The 22,868-nt window shown below is 37.4% G+C and overlaps 2 protein-coding genes across 7 annotated transcripts in view; one reads left to right on the top strand and one right to left on the bottom strand.

The window, feature by feature from the left end:
• The window catches only part of LOC5571231 (G protein-activated inward rectifier potassium channel 3), a 377,954-nt gene that overhangs the window by 73,953 nt on the left and 281,133 nt on the right, over positions 1-22,868 (top strand). The gene's annotated exons all lie outside the window — the stretch shown is intronic.
• The window catches only part of LOC5571230 (serine/threonine-protein phosphatase 2B catalytic subunit 3), a 211,669-nt gene continuing 205,175 nt past the window's right edge, over positions 16,375-22,868 (bottom strand). For 3 of the 4 annotated variants that reach the window (XM_021851315.1, XM_021851316.1, XM_021851318.1), the window contains one exon: positions 16,375-21,463. In XM_021851315.1, coding sequence (XP_021707007.1) covers positions 19,369-20,898 — 1,530 coding nt within the window. In that variant the 5' untranslated portion in view covers positions 20,899-21,463 and the 3' untranslated portion in view covers positions 16,375-19,368. The remainder of the gene's footprint in view (positions 21,464-22,868) is intronic. The other variant, XM_021851319.1, reaches the window with a different exon arrangement.

Below are 22,868 nucleotides of genomic sequence, written 5' to 3'. Positions count from 1 at the left end.
CAAAATTTCGTCATATTCTGTTAAGTGGTTTTCTAAAATGTGCGCGGTCATGGATAATCCACGGTGTTTGGATTTTGATCCGAATAAACCGATCGAACCATATTCGGAGAGTGTAACAGTTCGCGAACCATAACAGCTCGTGGCACATCGCATTTGGAGAGCCCTATGAATGTAAACATTCCCTCTCCCGCTTGGAACGCGGCATGAGAGGAAAATAGTAAAACGCAGATAATGAGTTTATGTTGTTACTGTTTTTTCAGAGTTTTCATTTTCATATCATTGAACACAATATGGATACTATCATAAATTGTCACTATTTGGTATAGATGACTTGAACCGTTATTATTCTTTTACAGCTCATGACTCTATACCGTTTAACAGAATCGCCACTGTTTGTAATATATTAACCCTATCCGCTAGAGGAACTTGTTGTTTGAAATATAAGGCAAATTGGATTTTTCTATGCGGGTTCTCCAAGAGGTTCTTCCATAATTCAAAACGCCCACTCGGATGTTTTAGTAGATTTTTTATTTTTCTGTTTTTAATCATAGGTACATATTATTTTTTTTTACTCCACGATAAAATACAATTCAAAAATACATATAATTAGATTATCAAAAATTCATTCATATAATGTATAATAATTTCCATGGTTTTTCAACTTCTTTTTTCCGCTGACTTTTCTTTTAACTCGTCCTTCCACGTGTGTGTGTCTGTATCTACTGTCTGTCTGCATGAGTGTGTTTGTGTGACTAGGTTTCCAATTGATTTTTGCTTCTGGCTATCTTGTAAATGCGTTTCTTCTTCTTTTTCCAACTCTGTGTGTCTGTATTGCGTTCATCGCTTGAATAACTGATAGTGTTGCCATCGCGTCAAGAATTGTCTTCTTCAATTTGTTTTGACTTGTTTTGCTTACAAACGATAACGAAATTTAAAAACTTAAAAAAACGAAAAATAAAATCATTTTGGTGTGGATCACTCAAAGACGTTTCGAGGGAACACAATCAAAACGCAACAGTTAACAATACGATTTCGGAAGGTGTGGGAAGGGAGGCGGGGAGTGTGGGACGTCGTCATGGGGATGGTGATGGGGATAATCAAGAACCTAACGGGCACCTGCCGTAGATGCTCTTGTTTCGTCAAAAATTCAAAAATCGTTCTTTTGCTTCTTTAAATTCCTATACACTCCTATACATATACATATATATTTTCATAATGGCGACGAATAGAAGAATTCAACATGCGTGAGGAAAGAGGAAGAATAGTCAGAAGAATGGCAGAAAAGGGGGGTACGGGGTGCAATGAATGAAGTTCAGTGCGGGATAGATTGGACACCTACAACGAAGAAACGTTCGCCACGCGATAGAAAAAGTGAGTGAAACCAATAGAAGGGGCAACGTGAAGGTGTGTGTGCGTGAGAGTGCGCTCATTGCGCCTACTTTGATTTGCGTGTTGTTTGGAAGCGAAAGGGTGCCGTGTGGTTTCATGTAGTGGTTAAAGTGCTCGTGATTAAGGGGTCTATTTTATAAGTCGAGTCGATCAAAACGACTCGACTTGAGTCACTGTCGACCGAAAAATTCGCTCGACTCAGCTCTGTCACTCGAGTTTTTCGACAGTTGTCACTCTATGTGACTGGATTAATATGGGAGTCGATGGGTGACATCTGAAATATGCATGTTTGCTTTGATCGACAATGAATACAGACGAGTCACATGAATCTGCTCGATTTACAAAATAGGCCCCTAAGATTAGTAAGTAGTGTGCAAGCAGGAGAGGGGAGGCATGTGAAGTTCGGAAGGCGTCAGTGTGCAATTGAAGGTTGTGTCACGAATCGCGTGGATGATCTCGACATATTTCCTGGTATTGGTGCAATCTGCTTCAACGAGTTTCCGTGTGGTGATGTGGGGTGTGGTTAAATTCATTGTTTGTTTTGCGTACTCCATTTTGCATTTGGAAGAATCAAACTACTGTATTGGTAAGTGTTATTCAGTTTTGGAACTGTTACGTGTTGCTCAATTTGCTCGTTATAGTTTGAAGAGGTGCAGTTGTTCCATTATCTCGATTGTTACTAGTGCTGTTTTTTATATTCGATATATTCGATAACAATTACTTGGTTTACTAGCGCCAATCTCTTTTCTCAGCATCCAGCGGTTGCTTTGACCAAGTGAAGCGAGGGGAATTCAAACGAACTGTCATTGTTTATAAGCCATTTTACGAGACGTTCGAATGACGTTTTCTGGCGGGCCGCTCATTGTTGTTGTTCAAAAAACTAGCATGATATCTGAATAGCGCTGGTCACATTTTTGTTGGCGATGACGTCCCCGTCTCTTTCAGCGCATGTTTCTACCCGGTTTACATGTATTATGTTCCTGTAGATGAAATATATCTTCCCTGCCTGCTGATTTCAATTTTACATGCGAAAATTAAAAACTTTGTTTGCATTGCCAACAGCGCCATTGTTGAATAAGCCTCTTGCAAATGTAGCGCTAGAAGAAACGTAAATAAATCGGCCCGCCAGAAACTTTCAAAGCTGGTAAACAAACGGAAACCATATGATTCGAAACGTCTCATAAAATGGCTTATTGTTGGTTGCTTTGGTTTCAAACTTCATTGCACAATGCTCAAGATGTTTGTATGTAGGTGTGATCGTGTTGCAATTTTGTTACAGAAACATTGATAGCTTGCATGGCGATTAGTCTTTGCTTTCATCTTTACATATAACGGTACTGTTTTGTTTCTTGTCTCTTTGCTAAGATTTGTCATAACACGTGTTCGCTCGCTTGCTTTCTTTTGTTTGCTTGTTCATTATTTGTTGTTATCGAGTGATTCTTACAAAGGGAAAAATTTATACGTTAGTATTTGCTTTTAGTTTCAATTGGTAAAAGTACTATGATTTTTGCACACTTTGAACGAAAGCGCTCTCTGATCGGAAACGTAGGTTTTATTTTTCTCGTTTGTTCACAGTAAGCCATGTTTATTCTAGCGATTGGTTATTGTTTGTGGATGTTGTTTTTTTTACACGGGTTTTCTACTACTTGGATTAGCGGATTAACAATTTAGTTTAACAACGAGTTTGCTGATCTGCTCATTTTGTAATTAGTTAGACGCTGGTTTGGCGTCTTGCCTTCACAAAGCAGCGGTAATGATTTCGGTTTGGAGCTTGTTTTATACTAGAGGAAAATAGAACAGCTTTTGTCTTCTTCTGAGAGTGGGTTAAAATAAGATATTCTCGTAACGTCATTTTCAATGATAAAATGATGGAGTCACAGCTAGAGATGAATTAGAATCATTGTTTAACAAGTTTTCCCTTAATTTTTGCTTGCTTTGCTTTTATAATTCTTTAACTAGAGTGTAAAGTTTAGAAAGGTTTATTTTTGTGTGTGGTTTTGTGTTTACTTCCTTAATATCAATGTATTCAATTATTAATAATAACTATCGTAATGTTTAAACCTCTTATTAGCAGTTATTCCTTCAATCAAATTTCCCCAATTAAGATTTTCGAGCTTCTTAACTAGCAGAGCTGGGTTTATTCCTAACACACGATCCTTTGTTTGCTCTGTCTCAATGAAAATATTAGAAAGAAATTTTACACCTAAAAGTACACACTGCACAGGATAATCTTTTCCAATTAGTTAACGTCAAATGTCATTCGGTGTTCCAATCCGAGGTTGTGTTTTCTGTTTTCGTTACAAACCACTCCTGTAAAAACGACCATTTTCTTTGCTTTTCTTCATACCGCAAGAACAAAAACAAACTGACAATCATGGTAGGCGTCAGAAAAAACTTCGTTTGAGTCAGTTTCAAACTCAAATTCCACGGCAACGGAAGCTAGCTGGGAGCTTGAGAGGAGAGTTGAGGGTTTTTCAAACCCTGGTTGGAGTTTCTTTCGGGGTTTCGACTACTCTCAAGGAAGACGAAGAAGTAGAAGTGGAGACGAAACAGCAGATGTGAAAGCGAGCCAACAAGAGGCTAGTGAAAACCGAAAAGTAAGGTGTTTAAAAACTCAGGGTATTCTGAATTGTCAAAACTCACACTCTGTCTAGCGCTGCTTTCTGACTGAATAATCCTAAATATATAAACACCTTGCTGAGAGGCGAATGAATGAAAAAGATGAGAAACTGGCATCAAAACGAAACAAATTATAAAATATGTGTTTTGTCTATCGTAATAATTTGTAATTTGTATTTAACGTCATCTTTGTCTGTGCAGAAAAGCTGCTAAAACCTTTTTTTAATTTAAAATTTTTAAATACAATATTGCATTTGTCCAAAATTTTCTTTGGAAAGTACCAAAGGTTATTTTGAACACGTGTTCAAAGTTTCTCGCCTATCTACCATATAATGGAAATGTTAAAATTACAACGTAAACTCTTTTTGAAATTCGTAGACGACATCTGTCAAATGTCAAATTGTCCATACCAAAATTCAAAAGTTTAGCCAAAATAAGGTTTCTTATTACCCTTAAAATGGCATACTCGCTGTTTTGTGCTATAGGCCTCAAAAATCTTTCTCTCTCTTTTACTCCTTCACAAAATGTGTAAACAACAAGGCCAGTAAAAGTCAAAATCCCATGCAAAATCAAAACAGTGCAGAGCCCCATACCCATTGGACCCAGTGTTAGACTTTGGTTAGGCGAAACCTGTCGGAAACCAAACATGGCTGTCACATGCAGTAACGCTAAACTTTCTGCTTGTGTACTTTCTCGTGTGATGCTTCTTTTGTGAGATATGTGCATCCAAAGTTTTGGTATGTTATTGCATTTTGATTCCAAGCTTGACATTGAAACAGTGGAATATTAGACTGGTTCAACATTCTTTTTGTTTTCATGGGCGTCACATCTGGGACATATTGCACTCTGCAAGATAAATCCACGTAATGCGCTTATATGAAAATGTCGATATACCGTCGCAGTGATAATAAAAATCACCAAATGTTTCAGATTTAGCAAATTTGAAGCATTTGCATCCTTGAAGAACGAAAAAATACAAGCCTACTTGAGTTTTGACGTTGCGTTTAAATTGCGCGCATATCTTCCTTGCGTTACCGCCGCCGCTGGATGTGGATTTAAAATGAGCGCCGCAATATCCTTCTTTTCAGTAGCACTTCTTCTGATATTAACTTGTACTACGAGAATGCCATTTTTCCACAAGTACATTACTTGTAAACACAAAGGTGCTTTATGATCAGAAAATTTGAGGTCCCGATGCACTTCAGGGAATTAACTTTCTCCCTCCTTTTTAATTGCCAGTGATCAGTCAAAAGCAGGGATCAAGTTTAGTAATAAAAGTGGTACTTACTTTGAGAAAGTGTACTAAGTCGAATCGTTCAAAAATGACTCGACTGGAGTCACTGTCGACTGAAAAATTTGCTTGACACGACTCTGTCACTCGAGTTTATCGACAGCTGTGTCAGTACCACTATGGAAATCGACGGGTGAAATATGAAATATGAAAAATTATGTCCGCTTACTTCGACAGTGATTACAGACGAGTCGTAATAATCTGCTGGATTTGTTAAATAGGGCCCTCAATATCATCTTTGGCAAAAGTAATGCTCAACATTAGACCCGTGCAATATTAGATGGACCTAGTATCAGACTGGTTTGGAAATAAATTGCCTTTACTTCAGTCTAGCCTAACAATAGATATAATCAACTTAAGGCTGTCCAATAGACCGCCTCACTGTTCTACAATGTCGACTTAGACTGACTCAGTGTTTCAAACAGATTTGCAACAGATCTGTCCTATCAGTAGGAGGCTGGTATACTATTTTTTTCAATACCACTTGTGAACAATCAATAACGTTTTGATTTGACCATCAGTTTATTGCAAAACTACTGAGACTCACTCAGAACAATTAAAATTCCATTTTGATGGAGTTGAAAATGTAGGGTTGCCATCCGTCCCGATTTAGCAGGACACTAATATTCGACCTACGAGAATTCTGTGCCAAATTTCGGATTTCCATACAAAGTATGCTAAAATCACATGAATTGGTTGAAAATTGGTGCTTTTCCCCTATCGTCTTCTGTGTTTTTTCACAGAATTCTATTGCTATCATACATAAAAAGCTCTCCGAAACATCGATTCACGCTTAACTCAACAACTGAATAGCTTTACGCTTCATTCAACAATGCTACGATTAAGAGATCTTCTTCTATCTCTTGGTGGTGGCTCTTAAGGCGAGATCATAAATTATGTGAGAATTATTAGTTTCAGTACAGATGGTAGCAATCATGGAAACATAAAACCACAACTGTTTCCTACATTTATGCAATATTTTGGTGCATCGCAATGAGGCATACTCTCATTATTTTGACATATTTTTTGAACTCAAAGAAACATCAAATAAGAATGTTTGTACGATTACTGCCATAATTGAATAGTTGAATAGTTGAATCATTGAATGTTCTCAAAAAGCACAATTTGCAATTTTAGTTGAGTTTTTTCCTATATTTAGCGTATTATCACTGCGACCATTTGGTTGATCTTTCAGTTGAGTTGATATTTATAAAAAATATGTCTGAAACTACAAAATTCATCCAGAGGAGCATGACCACCCGGCATCTCACACTCTAAGACAGTGGTTCTCAAACTTTTTGTAGCTACGATTCCATTCAAAGAGCTACAAACTTTCTGTGGACCCCTTGATGATGGTTATTGATGATCTCTGAACAAAAATGAATGAGGTTTTGAAAGATTTTCTTTTCAAAATCGTTCGGAGTCCACTAAAAATCTTGCCAAAAATCTATCAAACATCTTTTATAAGATCCGATGGAAAACATCTAAATGATCAGTTAGCTGAGAAAATTTCAACAAAAATTATCCCCGGATTTTTTTTAAATATGTTCCTGAGTACGTAGAATGAAGTTTCATCCGAGAAACGTCGTTACTTTTTTTTTATAAGATTTGAAAGATTTCTTTGAGTGTAAAAAATAGTTGCAACAGAATCCGCAAAATTCTCGTTAATATTATTTAAAAAGTGTGATGATTTGACCACTGCAAGCTTCTTAGAATAAACCTTTTCTATTGAGCTTTTAAGAAACCAAACAGTGGTTACTATAAAATTACCAATAACTCTTCGAAAATCTCGTCAAATATCCGTTAAAAATTTTCGTAGTGTTTTTAAGAATTACAGCCGTAAATATCTTTTGGAAATCTCATTAAAAATCCTGCTGATAGATTGAAAAAAGTGAATACCGTCGTTGGGGGTGACAATGGGTCAAAAAGGGATATGTGCGATTTATTTTTTGAATAACTATCGCAATTTAACTCCAATAAACTTCAAATTTGGTGTGTATGTACTTTGATGGTACATTAACAACTGTTCAAAATATTAAAGACAAATATTTATTCACAGCGGCACCACAAGTGAATGAAAAATGACCCAATCTCACCCCATAGAGGGGGTGACATTGGGTCACTGAAATTAAAATAACTTCTTTTTGAGAATATGATTTCAAAACCATTCACAGCTGAAAAATATTGATGAAAAACGATGTAAACAAGACAAAAAGATATCTAAGATGTTTCACAAGTATAATAAACCCACTTAAAAGAAAAATTATACAGAAAATTGAAGAGCTATGAGAAAAAATATGTATACCCAACATTTATCGTCAAGTTTACATAAATTTTCTTGGTTTTTCCCTCAAATTGTCTTCAAAGTCTCATCCCCATTGCTATAAAGCCCATTCAGTTTCCCCAAAGGTGTACTGAAACAGTGATTATTTTAAACCTTCGCAAATAGTTAAATTTCGGCGCGACATTCCACGATCAATAAATTTCAGGCAGAAGTTGACGTCATAATCCCAGTATTTCAGCGATCCAACTCATTTGTACTTCCGTGAGATGTTTCTATTATATGAAAACACTGATAAATAATCAAATTTAGAAAAAAAACACCCTTTTGATTAAAATTTACGATGTTGCTGCGCACGAAACACAGTTGCTGGTTTGAGAAGTTGTCAAAATGCGTTGTATTGTTATTCAATGCACGGAATACTCAAGAAGACTTGTTTGATGTTTCAGAGATGCTGTATATAGAAAGAATAAACACATCTTAATGAAAAAAGAGAACACCCGGCACCGTAAAATGTCAAAAAAGTGGACTTGGAATTTCATTTACTATCGTTCTTGCTTGACCCAATGTCACCCCCATTTTCAATGTTTTAGACATCGTACCGAAAAAATGATTTTTTTGTGGGAAAATCAAACAGATTCTGGAAAATACCTGTGATGTGTAATGAAAAGACTTTCCACATTCTACGAATACAACGGTAGAGGCTAGAGTACATGCTAGATACTTTGTACAGGAGAAATTTATTGTCGTAAATTTTATCTAGTTTCAACATGCAAGTTTATTGATGTAGTAAACAAAAACTACTATTTCTAAAAATGTATATTGTTATGAATTATGTGTAATAATATGTTTCCTAACATATGAATTATTAATTTTAGTAATATCAGCGTTATTAGCTGAAATATTTCACAAAACATATTTTTCCGTTTTGACCCAATCTCACCCCCTAGACCCATTGTCACCCCCATCGACGGTACTTTCAAATTTGTCTTTGAAAAAGTGATGGATTTTGAAATTTGCATAGGGAAATAGTGAAAATTGCAAAATGTGCTAATTTTGAATCTCCAGGAGATGGTCACCCTATGAAACGGGTCCTAAAGCCCTGTCCAAATTTTAGTACCAAACGCTTAAGTTTAGGCCAGGATCACATTTTTACTCAATTTTTAAGTGTTTTTCATTGGTTTAAGTCCCAAAAACATTTCTTTTTGCGATTTTGTCACATCCCTTAGTTTAGACTCAAGTTTTGGGTTTATTTTGTTTTCCGTGTCGCATCCGAAATGTCAGATAGGAACAATCCCAATGTTAACACAAAAACCCGTTTGGCATTTTTGTCGGGTAAGTTTACGTCAAACATGATCAAAAGTGTCAAAGTTTGGAAGCATTTTCAAAATTAAACTATGGCAGCTGACAAAAATGACATAATGAACAAGTTTCAATATGATATAGCCGTTATTTGTGCGGGAAAACTTGTTAAAGTAGTTGCAAGAATGTGCTCTTTTGTATTATTAAATAAAAACAAGATTCCATTAATATTTTCTGGACCCGATGGAAATGGGAAATTACATTTGCATGGCCTACACCAATTGGAAAAATAGTACTTCTTTGAAGTGTAATCTTTACACTTAACATTAAGATTTCTATTTTTGAGTTTTGATTAAGTCAGCAGTGGGAGCATACGATGACAACTATTTGACAGTTAATCGATAAGTTTCCATGACAAATCACGGATGGCAAATCAAACTAACGATGACAGCTGACAAAAATGGACTTATTATCGTTGACAATTAAGGTGTTAGGGCTCTACTTGACAAAATCTTGCTGAACATTTTTGGTGCTACGGCCTAAGATCAATTCGTAATGGATATTTACTCTTCCTCCCTAGGCATGGAATATCATCGACAATCAAATAATTTCACATTTAGCTTATGACGTTTGATAAGGGTAATGCTCGATCTTATCGATTTGCTGTCGAATGACACAAGCGTCAAATCGTTTGATCCCCATGACGAAACGAGCTTTCTGACTACTTTTTGACAGACAACGTTAGGATTTTGCTGTTCGTTACGTTTGATCGATCTTATCGATTGACTGTCAAACGACACAAGTCAGTTTTCCCTACCATACCTGAATTGTGATGGCCATTAGAGCTTTAAAGAAACTGTAGGTTTGGTGAGTATTCTGTTAGATTTGTTTTAAGATGGTTCAAAGCAGACTGCATCCTTTTGAGAGAATGCTCTTGGTGTTCAATCAGCTATTTCAAGACTCTAAGCTTAAACTAATTAGGATGCAATTTCTGGCTTTAGGCTTATGTCAATTGACGAACAAGTTCGATCTATGGTACTGTCGAAGAACATGATCTTTCAATGTTTCAAAGTTCGAATCCGGATTCAAATCGTTCCATATCTCCTCTGGCGATCGTAGGAAAAATTTCCAAGGGACCTTTTGAATTCGTCATGTAAACGATAAGATTACAGTTACCGTCTATCATTCTTGTATCACTTGACAGGTTTGATCGATCGGCATTAGCAAGGTTTCAGCTTCTTTTTTATCTGCATCAGAAAGTAAAGTTTGTGGTTTGGAAATCTTTCGAGGGGTTGGCAAGCTTTGCTTTATGAGTTTTTGAAGTAGTTATTTAATTCTTAGTAAAGAGAATGTGATAGATCTAGATGATCAATCAACTAATTACCCTCCGGACTTCTTTGAATCGGTCAGACTCATTAAAGTCATTGACATTCAAGAGTCTCCAAGAAAAACATTCATAGTGACTTTTCCAATTCGACATGTAAACGATAAGGTAACAGATGTTGTCTATCACGACCGTTTCTAGTCTAAGTCTTTCACTATCAATCGATGTTCAACCAAAGACGAATCAAAGACCTCCATGTTCATAAGGCTATCCATGAGGACTTTCCGTGATAGGACTGACAGCTAAAAGTGTGAATGCAACCGAAATTAAAGAGTAAACAAATCATGCGAGTGTTATCGGAGCTTTACATTTTCTTTTGTAATTGAAAGTCACTCCGATCGCTAAACGTCAAAAGCACATGGTAAACAAAAAATACCAGCTGATCGCAGCTGTCTCATGGATTGCCTTATTGCAATTGCCCAAAATTTAATGGCACATAAGGTTCCGTTTATTTGAACGGTACTTCATGCAAACCATCGGGGTTCATTTTTAATTTGAAATCTAGTCACCATCGAAACGTGTTTCTGGGTTACCTCTTTCACTGTTTTGTTTTGGTTCTGCGTTCTGTTCCGCAGTGTTCCTTTTTACTTTACTCCGTTCCATGAGCTAAATGACGTTTAAACCATTTTTAATCTGAACGATGTTTAAATTAGCGGGGTACAAATTAAAAAATGTTCAAATTAAAAGTGGTCAAACTAACGGGGGTACCCGGTACCTTGTACAGTACTAGATTTGGTACCCATTCTGAACCAGACTATCATGCCTCTATTCGTCGCTGGTTTAACTGAGAATCTCGCGAAATCTCGACAAATAGAGCAAGGTTTATGTTTTTTTTTATCTAAATCATTGCAAATTCTTTGAGGGTTTGGCAAGTTTTGTTTTATGAGTTTTCGAAGTAGCAGAAGATCTAGATGCTCAATCAATTAAATACCCTCCGTGCTTCTTCGAGTCGGCTAGACTCATTGAAGTCATTGCCATCAACGAGCTTCCAAGAGACCATGTCATGCCAATATCGAACAGATAATCATCAAACTGAGAAATGGTTGAAGCAACGAAGCATTATCGAACGTCTACTGTATTAGCTGAAGAAAAAAATTTATTAGGCCGGAACAAATCTTAAAATCTTCTTTTGTCACCTTCCATCAAAATGTGTCGAGGGGGGGGACAATAAATAATAAAATGGAAATTCAGGTGAATTTAGCATTATTTTATTCCCAAATGCTGCAAAAACATGTTTTTGCCACATATATCCGTCAAACCAAAATGTTTTGAACAATAATCATGTCAATTTGTTTATTTTGCATAACATTAAACTATAACTTTTTGATAGTTTGATTTTTCATAACAACAATCTCAGGTTTTTGCCGTCTTTTTTCTTGAGTTTTGGCGAGAGAAAATATTAAATTTCTAAATTGTGTTTAAGCTAATCACAATTTTAAGAACATTGCAGAAATGTTGCACTTGGATGCAACTTCAAATTAAATTTAGATTATATCAATTCGATTTAACATATATGTAACATTTTGTTTGCAATTTTCCACTAGATTTGAATAAATTTGAAGAAAGTTGGTTCTGTGAAATATATTGCCTTCGATGCCCTCTTGTGCCATGTTCTTTGCATACTTTAGCAACTGTGAGATAAATATGCATAGGACGGCAGTATAATAGGTTGAAAGTAGGTACAATGGAAATGCGTAGTAAAATTCCTAAAATTTCACGGGTCACGAAGTTGATGAATCTAAAATTTCTCGGCTTTGTCGCGGCCCCATACTTTTGGTCAAATTTTGCACTATACAGGTCGGACTCGATTATCCAGGGATTCGATTATCCGGGATTCGATTATCCGGAATTTTAGACTCGATTATCCGGAATTTTAGACTCGATTATCCGGAATTTGTTTTTTGATGTTCTTATTTTCAATTTTTATGCATAAATCTGAGATAATTGCAATATACAATATGAATGGTTTTGCAGTTTAGAACGTATTCAAGAAAAGGAGGGTTTAAAAAAGTGTTTTTGTGTATGCTGGTCAAGATTTCTTTTTTCTTGTAAAGACCCCTACTGTTCCTAGAAAAAAATCTGGCTACGCCACCGCATCATATAAATAAAACAACGAAAAAGATAATGTTTAAGTTCTTTTATCCAAGATATCAATTTTTTTCTTAGTGATTCGATTATCCGGAGTGAAAAAAAAATCGGTACTCCGGATAATCGAGTCCGACCTGTAGTATATATTCTCAGTGAAAATACATTTTAAATGTGTAAACTCAGCGATGTGTTGATAATTGTAATTTGTATTTTACGGATCAAGATGCTAAGTTCATTACCAGAGTGGCAATTTAAAATTTAAAACAAAACAAGCAATCAGATAAAGTCCAAGATTAACTGAAAGATACGAAAATTGTTGGAGGAACCTTGACTCCAAAATAAAGAAACCATTTTCATAGGCAAGAAACTGAAAACTACTGCGTTTTTATATGAATTAAAACGATCAAACGCATTTCGCGGGTTATTCTGAATTTCGAAAAAATAGAATCATAAAGTTTACACAATGAAATTAAAACCATTTGATACGCAGCTTGTGGATGATGATCACGCTTTCAATATTTATACATCCAGAAGAAGGAAAATCTACTAGGAAAACATGTATTCAAATTAATTTTAAAAGCCAATTGCTGAATTGATTTGACAAATTGATTGTTCATTGAAAGTTCATGGAAAGCACTACAATATTATATTCTCACAGGCTACACTGTTACAACAAAATTGCGCAAACTTGATTCTAAAAGAAAAAAACGTTCAATAAAAATCCAGACTCAGATTTAGGACTTATAATCCAATAACACCTGTTATCTCATGTAATATCGTAAGGACGAATTACAAAACTAGCTAAAAACACAAAAACAATGAAAACCAACACTGAAAATAAGAAATTTTATTTATTTCCCCCCTCTGACTTTTTGAAAAATTTGAAGGGGGGGGGTGACAAAAGTAAAATTTCAAATTTGTTCCGGCCTTATAGGCCTTTTAAAAAGACAGTTCAAATCAGCTGGTTATAGTGGTTTCTGCGCTCCTACACGTTACATGTCACCAACACTACTTAAAGATTGCTGGTTGAAAATATAAACAAAGATCAGCTGTTCCCAGCAAAATCAAATGGCAGTATTTTCAACCAGCAAATTTGCGCACGTGTTCGTGACACCGCTCGGCGAGAGCTCAATAGACCAATCCAATTGCCTGCGTTGTAGTGCAATGTTGACAAAATCTCCTTTGTTTGCTGTGAGAACTGTCACAACATTGCTTTTGTTTGCTGTGAGAAAGCAAACATAAACAGAATTGCTGCAGAGCATTCACTTCCTTGTTGGACTGACGTTGACCGAAAGCTCATATTATGTCAAATAAACATCGACACTTTTTCATTCTGAGGAAATCGATTTGCGTAAGATTGGTCGCGCGTTGGTATTCGTGTCAGTTTGGTTGAGGACCTCTATGAAGCACTTTGACAGTTCTTCTCTGGAGATGGAGGTCCCGTGTTAACGCCGATCCTCCACCGAAGTAAACAAAATCATAGACGGCGGACCTATCACATGAAAAGCCTATTACCAAAGTGATTTTGAGAGCTATTCTCCTAGGAGCGGAATAATTCAGCGAACCATTTTTCCGAACGAACAGCTCCATTTGATTTGGACAACAGGCGTTACCGACGTTACGAAATCGGCTCAACTCAGCTGCGGACTGCCAAAGTAATTTCAATAGCGAAATCATTTCTTGACCGTTTCTTGTCTTATCTTTTCGCACAGATCTTTCCAATTGCAGTTTCGAAATTCATATTTGACATGTAAACGATAAGATATAAAATATTCTATCTCATGATCATTCTTTATCAGAAATAGAAGGAGATTGTGTAAAAATTTCACTTAATTAGGCTAATGCAAAACTTAGTACATATGCTCATTTTTTAACATTTTGCACGCTTTCTTATAGGGATCAAATGATCTGACGTTTGTGGGGTACCATCCGTCCTGTTTTATCATGACATGTCCTGATTTTGAGATGCTCATGGACATGGATGGACACCTGAATCCTGATTTTTTTTCTTATTTCAAGCTTTGCCCTGTTTTTTTTCTGTTTGCAGAATACCATGGAGTGTTAAAGATAATAAAGATATCACTATCAGAATAAAGGAGAGATTTTCGAAACTCCGAACAGTCATTTCCATTCATATTCACGTTCCACTTGAGTAGGAGATCTGTCAAAATTGGAACATGACGCCACTCTTGTTTTAGGCACTCTAGTGGCGGCATTCATGTATGAAAAGAGTTTGATATTCAGCATTTCATGAGTGTCCATGGTCTGCTATAAGCACTCTTTCAGGAGTCGGTCTAACAACTGTCTTGTTTAGTTTGACAAGTAATCTATAAGATCGATTAGATGTTAACTGGCTCAAGTCAGGCACAGACAAACAGACGTAACACTTAGAACAAATTTCGATCAAAATCATAGTCACGAGGACATGTACGCCCAATGCTAAAATTAGTCTGTTTGGCCGACAGGCCAACAGATGGCGGTAATGTGTAAACGTCAAACGCGAACAAAAACGATGCGAGCGCTGCGGGTGGTGGATTGGCCACCTACCATATTTTTGAATCGATCGTTTAAAAGGTGGTCGATGGACAATGATGAGAGTGTGACGTCTGTTTGTCTGTGAGTCAGGCATTAAATTGCTATTTACTGCTGCACATTTGCATGAAATATGTTGAATATTTCCTTTGAATAAAGGAATTCTGTACCGTATTTACTTAAAATAGGGTTCTAAAGCCCTGTCCCCATTTTAGTGCCAAACTCCTAAGTTAAGGCTAAAAACACATGTTTACTCAATTTTTAATGTTTTTCGTTTGTTTGAGCACAAAAAAACATTTTTTTTTCAATTTTGTCACACCCCTTGGCTTAAACTCAAATTTTGGGTGTATTTTGTTTTCCGTGTCCCTTCCCAAATGTCAGATAGGAACAACCCCAGGGTTAAAAATAAAACCTTTGTGGTGTTTTTGTCGACTAAGCAAACGTCAAACATGATCAGAAGTGTCAAGGTTCATTTATGGACCCAATTTTCAAATTAAAGTTTGAATATGATATAGCCGTTATTTGAGCGGGAAAAATTGCTAAAATAGTTGCAGTAACATGCTCTTTCGTGTTATTGAATAAAAACAAGATTTCATTCAACATTTTAGGAGCCTATTTGTACTCAATAAACACGATGCATGTGACTCGTATGTAGTCCTGTCGATCAAAGTAAGCATGCATATTTCAGATGTCATCCGTAGACTGCCATAGGCCTTTCCATGTGACAGATCTGTCTATGCATTTGTTTACATCGGTGGAGGACCGGTGCTAACACGGGCCTGTCATTTTCATAGAAGAACTGTCAAAGTGCTTCCCGATCAGCTGATTTGAGACGTCATGTGAATAGGCCTATAGTAATCCAGTCACATTCGAGTGACAGATCTGAGACGAGCGATGTTTTTGGTCGACAGAGACTCCAGCCGAGTCATTTTGATCGACTTGAATTATAAAATAAGGCCTTCAATGTCAAATGATGATATGCGACACAAATCAAACGTCTAATTGATTATTGTAGCGACAATTTATCTTCGTAAAGATTCAATATTCAGTATTTTACGAGGGCTTAGGTCCGTCTTGATTATGACGTTTTTTGTAAGGAATCCAAAAGGCTTACATCTGGTAATGTTTCATTTGACAGTTAATCGATTAGATTAAAGATCGATGTTATCGATAATGTTAAAACCGATAAAAGCCAGATGTCAAATAGTGTAATTCCTAACACAAATCGAGCCCGATTCTTGGAATCATTTACGCCCGCAAAATTCTGAACAGCTTCTGAAATTCTTCTTAGGAAACGTCTAGACGAGAGCCCTACGTTCAGTTTTTTAGTCATTCTGTGTGTCTGTCAATTTTAACACGTGTCGCACTCTAACAGTCACTGTGTGTATGTGTTCGTGTACTTGTCTCTATCTGTGTGGGTGTGTGCGAGTTTAACCGGGTGGAAGGAATTTAAAACCAGGAGAAATAAAACAAAAACGACACGCTTGCTTTGTTTTTAGAATAGAAGAACAAATTTTAACTTTTATTACGGTTCTTAAGAAGAGTTTGATGACAGAGTTTTTTTTTCTGATGATGAATGCTTAGTTTTGTTTTGCTTTTTGTTTTTTTCTCGGTTTTCTCAGTTAATAGTTCCATTGATCATCCATCAAGTCTTAGAGAAAGTGGTATAAAAATTGATTTTAGTTTACTTTTTAGCGTATAGTTCGGATTGCGGTTACGTTACTATTTTAGTGATCTGCATATTTTTCTTCCTGCTCTTCTGTAACGAAACATTGAAAAACGGGTCGCACTGCACTGGTTTGTTAATTATGTTCTTGTGATTTTTTTTTGTTTGATTACATTAAATTACACTATAACAATGTTTTTTTCTTCATTCTCGAAAAAGATCTAGCTTTAAACATAAATATTCCGTTTTTATTACTAGTATAACAACAGGTGAATAAAAATATTACAAATAATGATAAAACTTAGTCGTAGAGAAATTCCAACCAGGATTTTAAGTAAAAAAGTAGTTTTTTATGTTTTTTGCTGTTTGTGTTTTTTTTTCGTTTAAGGTTATTAACTCGTCGATTTTAGTTTTTAATGAGAGAAAAGCGCACGCAAATGTTGTTTTTTATTAACACGGGAAGGGAAGTTTTTTTTATTCACTTATTAATCTTCTATCTTTTGTTTTTGTTTTGCTTACACAATGATGTTTTTGTTTTTTCTTCTTGTCTTAATGAGCTATATTACTATTTCAATTAAGAGAATTGTTTTTAAAATAATGAAAATGTTTCACGTACTCTCCGCATCTTTGCTTCAGTTTTTCATAGTTTTTTGTTTTTGTGTTTGCTGATGCACAATTTTGTTTTTGAATTCAATGCTTCTATATAAGATTCTTGTTTGTTTTGTGTTTTTTTTTCTCTTCCTCTTGTTGTTGTTTTTAATGATCGCAATAGATTTAATAATATGACAATAATTACTCCTCTTTTGTTATATTTTTCTTCTTCTGCTGTTTTGTTTTCTATTTGAATTCTCGCCTTTCATTCGACTCTAGGTTTCGCTCTTGATTCTACTACCTTTTCTGCTTCTGCTTCATAATCAGTTAAATTAATTTACTTAATCATTAATCAATTATACACTTACGACTTAACTTGTTTTACTATTTTTCTTCTTCATTCTTTTTTTTTTTGTTATCTCCTCTCCGCAACAGACGCTACTCATTCTCGCGTACGTTCTAAACTGTGTTTCTGTTATCTACCGATTTGCTTTCTTCGTCCTGTTTTCTCGCTTGTTTTTTCTTCTGTTTTCACTGTTAAATATATATATTTTTACCCTTACTTGATTAGTGTTAAGCTTGTTCCAATCAATTTTCTTCAACATGTTCCTTAGTCGTCTGGTAATGAAGGAAGGAAGGAAGGAAGGAACGGTTTGAGTGTTTTGTGTGTACGTGTGTGTGTGTATACAAAGTGTCTGAGGCTTGGATCGAAGTGAATTTTCCTGATGGGGACAAATTCGCGTGTCGTTTTTTTTTTATATAAATAATAGAAAAGAAAAACAGTTAAACAATATTTAATCACATGTCAAACGAAATGGGAGTGTTGGATTAGTTACAATGCGTATCGTTCTTCTTCTTCTTCTTTTCTTCTTCTTCTCGTATTTCTTCTTCAACGTCGCTTCCTTTTGAATTCGATCTGCGAAATCCTATGATTAGGGGTAATGCTTACGAGTGGTTGTATGTGTTCAAACATTGTTGGTTGTCAGGGAGCAATATAGTAGGCTCTGCGTTGGGGACATGTGTTCGTGTGTGACAGATGAGATGATGACAGGTGAGAATGATAGTTCAAGCGCTGGTTGTCTATTAGTTTTGTTTTTTTTTTATTTCGATAAAATATTAGTTTGTTCTAGTGGAATTTGAGAAACCGGACAGAGTATTTGTTATGGTTAGAGAGTGAATAAATTTTTCAACGTTAAATTCCCGTTTTCACGATGTCTCGTGACGGTGACGTTTGCACACAGTTTTCAAATTTGATTTTTATCTATTGATTTGTATGTGTGCGTTGTTCGATCCATTGCAATCAATTAAGTCTGATCGGAGTCAAGAATTTTTACTATATGAAAAACGTAGTGATTTGGACAATACAAATGTGTGTATCTGTATATTTAGCACTCATTTATTTCTCTGTAACACAAGCCTAACGTCGTATAATCTCGCTCCGTCGCGGGTCGCTCAACAATCTCCATTTTCCATTGATTTTGCTTGTATTGTTTCGCTTTGTTTGTTTGTTTGTTTGGTTTAGCTAGAAAACATCAACAATAATTCGATTAATAATATATTTCTTGCTCTGTTACTTGAACCATTTCTCTCCATAAAAAGCATGTTCCTCTCGGCTGTCTTCCAATCATCAATCGTGAAATAAATGTATCTATTTGGTTGTGTTTGTATTTTATGAGTATGTGGGGAAATGCAAAAAAACACAGCATGGCAACTGAGAAAAATGTGGGAAATGGGAATCAAAACCGAAAAAAATGGTACGCGCAAAGCCTGCTTCGATTGCCTAAAATGTCGTTTTACTGAATCGGAACTCAAATGCACAGCGTACTGCGATTTGCGTTTGCTGTTTGTTTGTGTGTGAGTGAGAGAGAGGGGCCTTGACTTCGACTGTTTTTTATGTTGAAGCTATTCCGGTTCGTCTGTAGATTTGCTTTGCGTTTGAATGTTCAATAATGAGATATTGATGGATTCACTTAAGTTAGCTTTTCTTTATTTTCTTTTCATAATTTATTATAATAGTTGTTTTCTTGTGTTTTCCTCTTAGTAGCTTCAATTATAATATTCTTTTATATGCATATGCGCGCGTGCGTACGTGATTTTGAGGGGGATGTTTCATGTGAGAGTGTGTGTGTGATTGTGAACGTGTAGGTGTGTTGCTGTATCGCGCTGAACTGGATTTAGCTGATTTAGTTTTCACACTGTTCCTATGATTACGACGAAGAAGCTGATTATTTGGGCGCCGTTAACGATATGGATTTCTCGTCGCTGGGCGTCGGTGTCGTGTCCCGTCTCGGTGGCATTCGCTCGTTGATCGCGTCCAGACCCTTGGCTTCGGCGAACGACGTGATCTTGTGGTTGGGCGAAAAGCCTTGCAGGGCGTTGTGTAGGGACTGCTTGCCACCGGAGAGGGCACCTAGCGGCAGGGCACCGGTTGGCGTGAGTCCTTTCAGTTGCAGGACCGATTCGGATTCTTCCCTCAGCACGGAGAAGACACGGGCCATCTTGCCAATGGCACGGATCTTGTTTCGGATGACTTCCTTGCGGGCGTTCGCTTCCTCCAGGGTGTCGTCGCCTTCGCAGATCAGCTCATCGTCCGAGCAGATGTTAAGTACGTTAACCAGCATTTCGGTAACCTTCTCGCCGACGAATGGCAGCGACCAGGTGAAGACGTCCATGAAGTTTGGAAGCCAGTACGGATGCGGTGAACAGTTGAATTGCCGGATGTTCATGACGTTGTTTTCGTACTTTAACACGGCCGCCTTGTTGTTGTAGACATCCAGATAGTTTGGAGCGGAGAAGATTGTGATTAGCGAGGGGAAACCGGTCGTCGAGCTCTTGCGGTACATACGGTAGCCAGCGTCCTGCGCTTCGTGCGCCCGAATGATCGATAGGAGCTTGTTGTTCTGCAGGAAATCACAGCACGCCTTATAGCTGTAGAAGTACGAACATCCGCGCACCGTATTGTGCGAGTAAAAGTCCGAATTCTTCTCGTTGCCAAAGTCTTCCAGCGGGTCGGACCACAGCAGATCGCACATCGGTCCGAATGCCGGTGGTTCTTTGAATCTGTCTAACTTCCGGATGTCGTCCAGCTCTTGAATCTCCGGCGAGAGGCCACCGTGAACACAGAGGAATTGCTGATTCATTAGTGCCGCCAGGGGCAAGCAGTCGAACGCATCCATGCACGCATCGTAGACTCGTTCCGAGTACTTAATCTTACACTCCTGCTTAAAGGTAAAGTATTCTGTTAGATGTCGACACTCGTGATTGCCTCGCAGTAGAAACAGTGTGGTCGGGTAGCACAGCTTCAGCGCCCACAGATACAGTACGCACTCTATACTAAAGTAGCCGCGATCGACGTAATCGCCGAGAAAGAGATACTTGGTGGACGCTGGCGAGCCTCCGATCTCGAACAGCTTCATCAGATCGTAGAACTGCCCGTGGATGTCGCCGCAGACTGTGACCGGGGCTTCAATGTCGATCATCGTGCTCTCCGCCTTCAAGATGGCGGCACCCTCCTGGATGATCCTCAGGGCGGCATTCTCCTCGATTCGACCTTCCAGGATGAAGTGCTGCTTCAGGACGTCCGGACGGGGCTTGCCGGTATGTGAGTCGAACACCTCGGCGATCGTGAGTTTGTGTTTCGGCGGAAACAGGACACTGTCGATGACCCGATCGTTACCGCCGGTTCCCGAACCGCCCGACTGCTGCTGTGGTGTTGCATTGTTTGATTGTTGTTGATTTGGCGGTTGCGAAGACATCTTGCAATCTGTGTATGTGTGTTATACAATTACTAATCCGATTCGTAATATTTCAGTATATATGTAATATTAGATTCACGTGTGACTGTGTAAGTGCCTAGGGGGTATGCGTGTGTGAGGGACGACTAAACAATAGTTAAGTAGTGTAGTGTTCTGTTGTTCTAATAATTTTAAGTTATTACTGTTTCGACTAAAACTGTCCGCCTTCCGAGTTTATCTAAGGTAAAACGCTTTGTTGTCGCTGTCTGCCCGCAGCCAGGAGAAAGGCGCTTCTCGTGTCACTCACACCACTACTGCGTGCACTCGGCACTGCTTCTGCTCCTCCACTACCACTACTACACCGGAACGCGTCGTGAGCACACACGTTCACGCTAACCGTTTTTGATTGGTTACCAGCTGGCTGTTGGGCTAGCTTGCGCTCTGGAAATGCCGGAAACGTTCAAAATGGCGTTCTGGCCATTAATCTAGGACTGGTCCTAGCGGTTTCGAGTTTATCCAGGCTCTTGATTTGGGTGGTTGATTTGTTCTTTGATGTCCGCTGCCTTCTTTTGTGTTCGAAGTCAGTCTGCAAGAAAAAAATTAGAGAAAAACTTTCGGTTAGTGATGTTTCAGTAAATGAATTTTCAATAAAGGCAAAGAAACTGAGTTGAGAGCAAAAGGGTAAATCTAGTAGCCATCGATTGGATTTGAAATCACTAATCGTAAATGCTATTACCGTCTTTTTCTACACACACACTATCACGTGATCAATATTGGAACTATCACGGGATCGAAGTTGGCCGGTAATCGCAATAAGGCAGTCGTAAGTTATCAAAACGGGACCTCCTATACAAAATTCGTAATTATCGACAAATGAAGCATAAATTAAAATATTGTGCATTGATGTTTACTGGCATCTCGCTTTTCGAAGTCTACTTTTTCGTTAATTCATTTTTTATTATTTTGTATTGAGAACAAGCTTTTGATCTTCAAACAAATTTTCAGGCTAGCCATGTAGTATGCTGTATCAATACGGACTAGCTGTTGTAATACCAAGAAGAAAGCTCTGCATAGGATTCAAAATAAAATTTTGAAAATGATTCTGAACATTGGAACAAATATCATTTTGAATTATTAATAATTTTAGACAAAAATCGTTGCAATCTTCTATTGCCACGATTAATGCGTTATATATCTAGGTAAAGTTGGAAGTTAATTGAAAGCGTTTTTTCTCTTATAAACTGATGAAATCATCTCACTTGTAAAAAAAAAAACAAAAAGTTATTAAATGCTTAATTTAGTTTTACGATGATAGTTGTTAAGAAATGTTAATGTTATGTTTGAAATTACACTAATAAAGAAATGTACTGAAGCACCACTTACTTTCAATGCAAAATTGATGCTGCCATGCTCGCCAAGCAACGATGCTCTAAACTAGCGTTCAAGATATTTTCCCTGAATGGAAAATCAAATTGTAAAACCATCGAAGCAAGGTGTGAACACAGCACCAGCAAAAACATGCATTTTTATGCGAACGAGTCGGCAGAGTAGGCGGGGGACATGATAGAGTTAATGTTAACTAGATTGTTTACATTCGCCATCTAGTACCCCTCGCCCTGGCGGGTTTCCCGCATACGGCCTAACGCTCCGTTAACCACGCAACATATGTCTATACGCGCGGATTATTAGGCAATTGGGCGATTCGGCATTGTTGTGCACGTGATTGTCCCGGAAGCGACGAGATAAGTTCCGTTCGGTGCGCTCGAAACAGACCTTTCTTCTAACTACATAGCTCAAGGCTGACTCAGAATGATTCCATTCCTGTTTACCAATGAGCTAGGTCAGGGTTTGACCTATGGGGGAGCCGCAAAAAACTCATTTGCTTCTGTTAGGGCAGCTCTGACAACGAACCATTATCTACCCCAGGAACGAAAAACAAACCAATTTACACGCTACTCCCAGCAGACAACATCCATCCGAGCGTTTACTTA

The sequence above is a fragment of the Aedes aegypti genome, chromosome 3 (genome assembly GCF_002204515.2).
Source record: "Aedes aegypti strain LVP_AGWG chromosome 3, AaegL5.0 Primary Assembly, whole genome shotgun sequence".
NCBI classification, from domain to species: domain Eukaryota; kingdom Metazoa; phylum Arthropoda; class Insecta; order Diptera; family Culicidae; genus Aedes; species Aedes aegypti.
The sequence above is the reverse complement of the archived record's forward strand: the minus strand, read 5'-3'. Positions and strand labels throughout refer to the sequence as shown.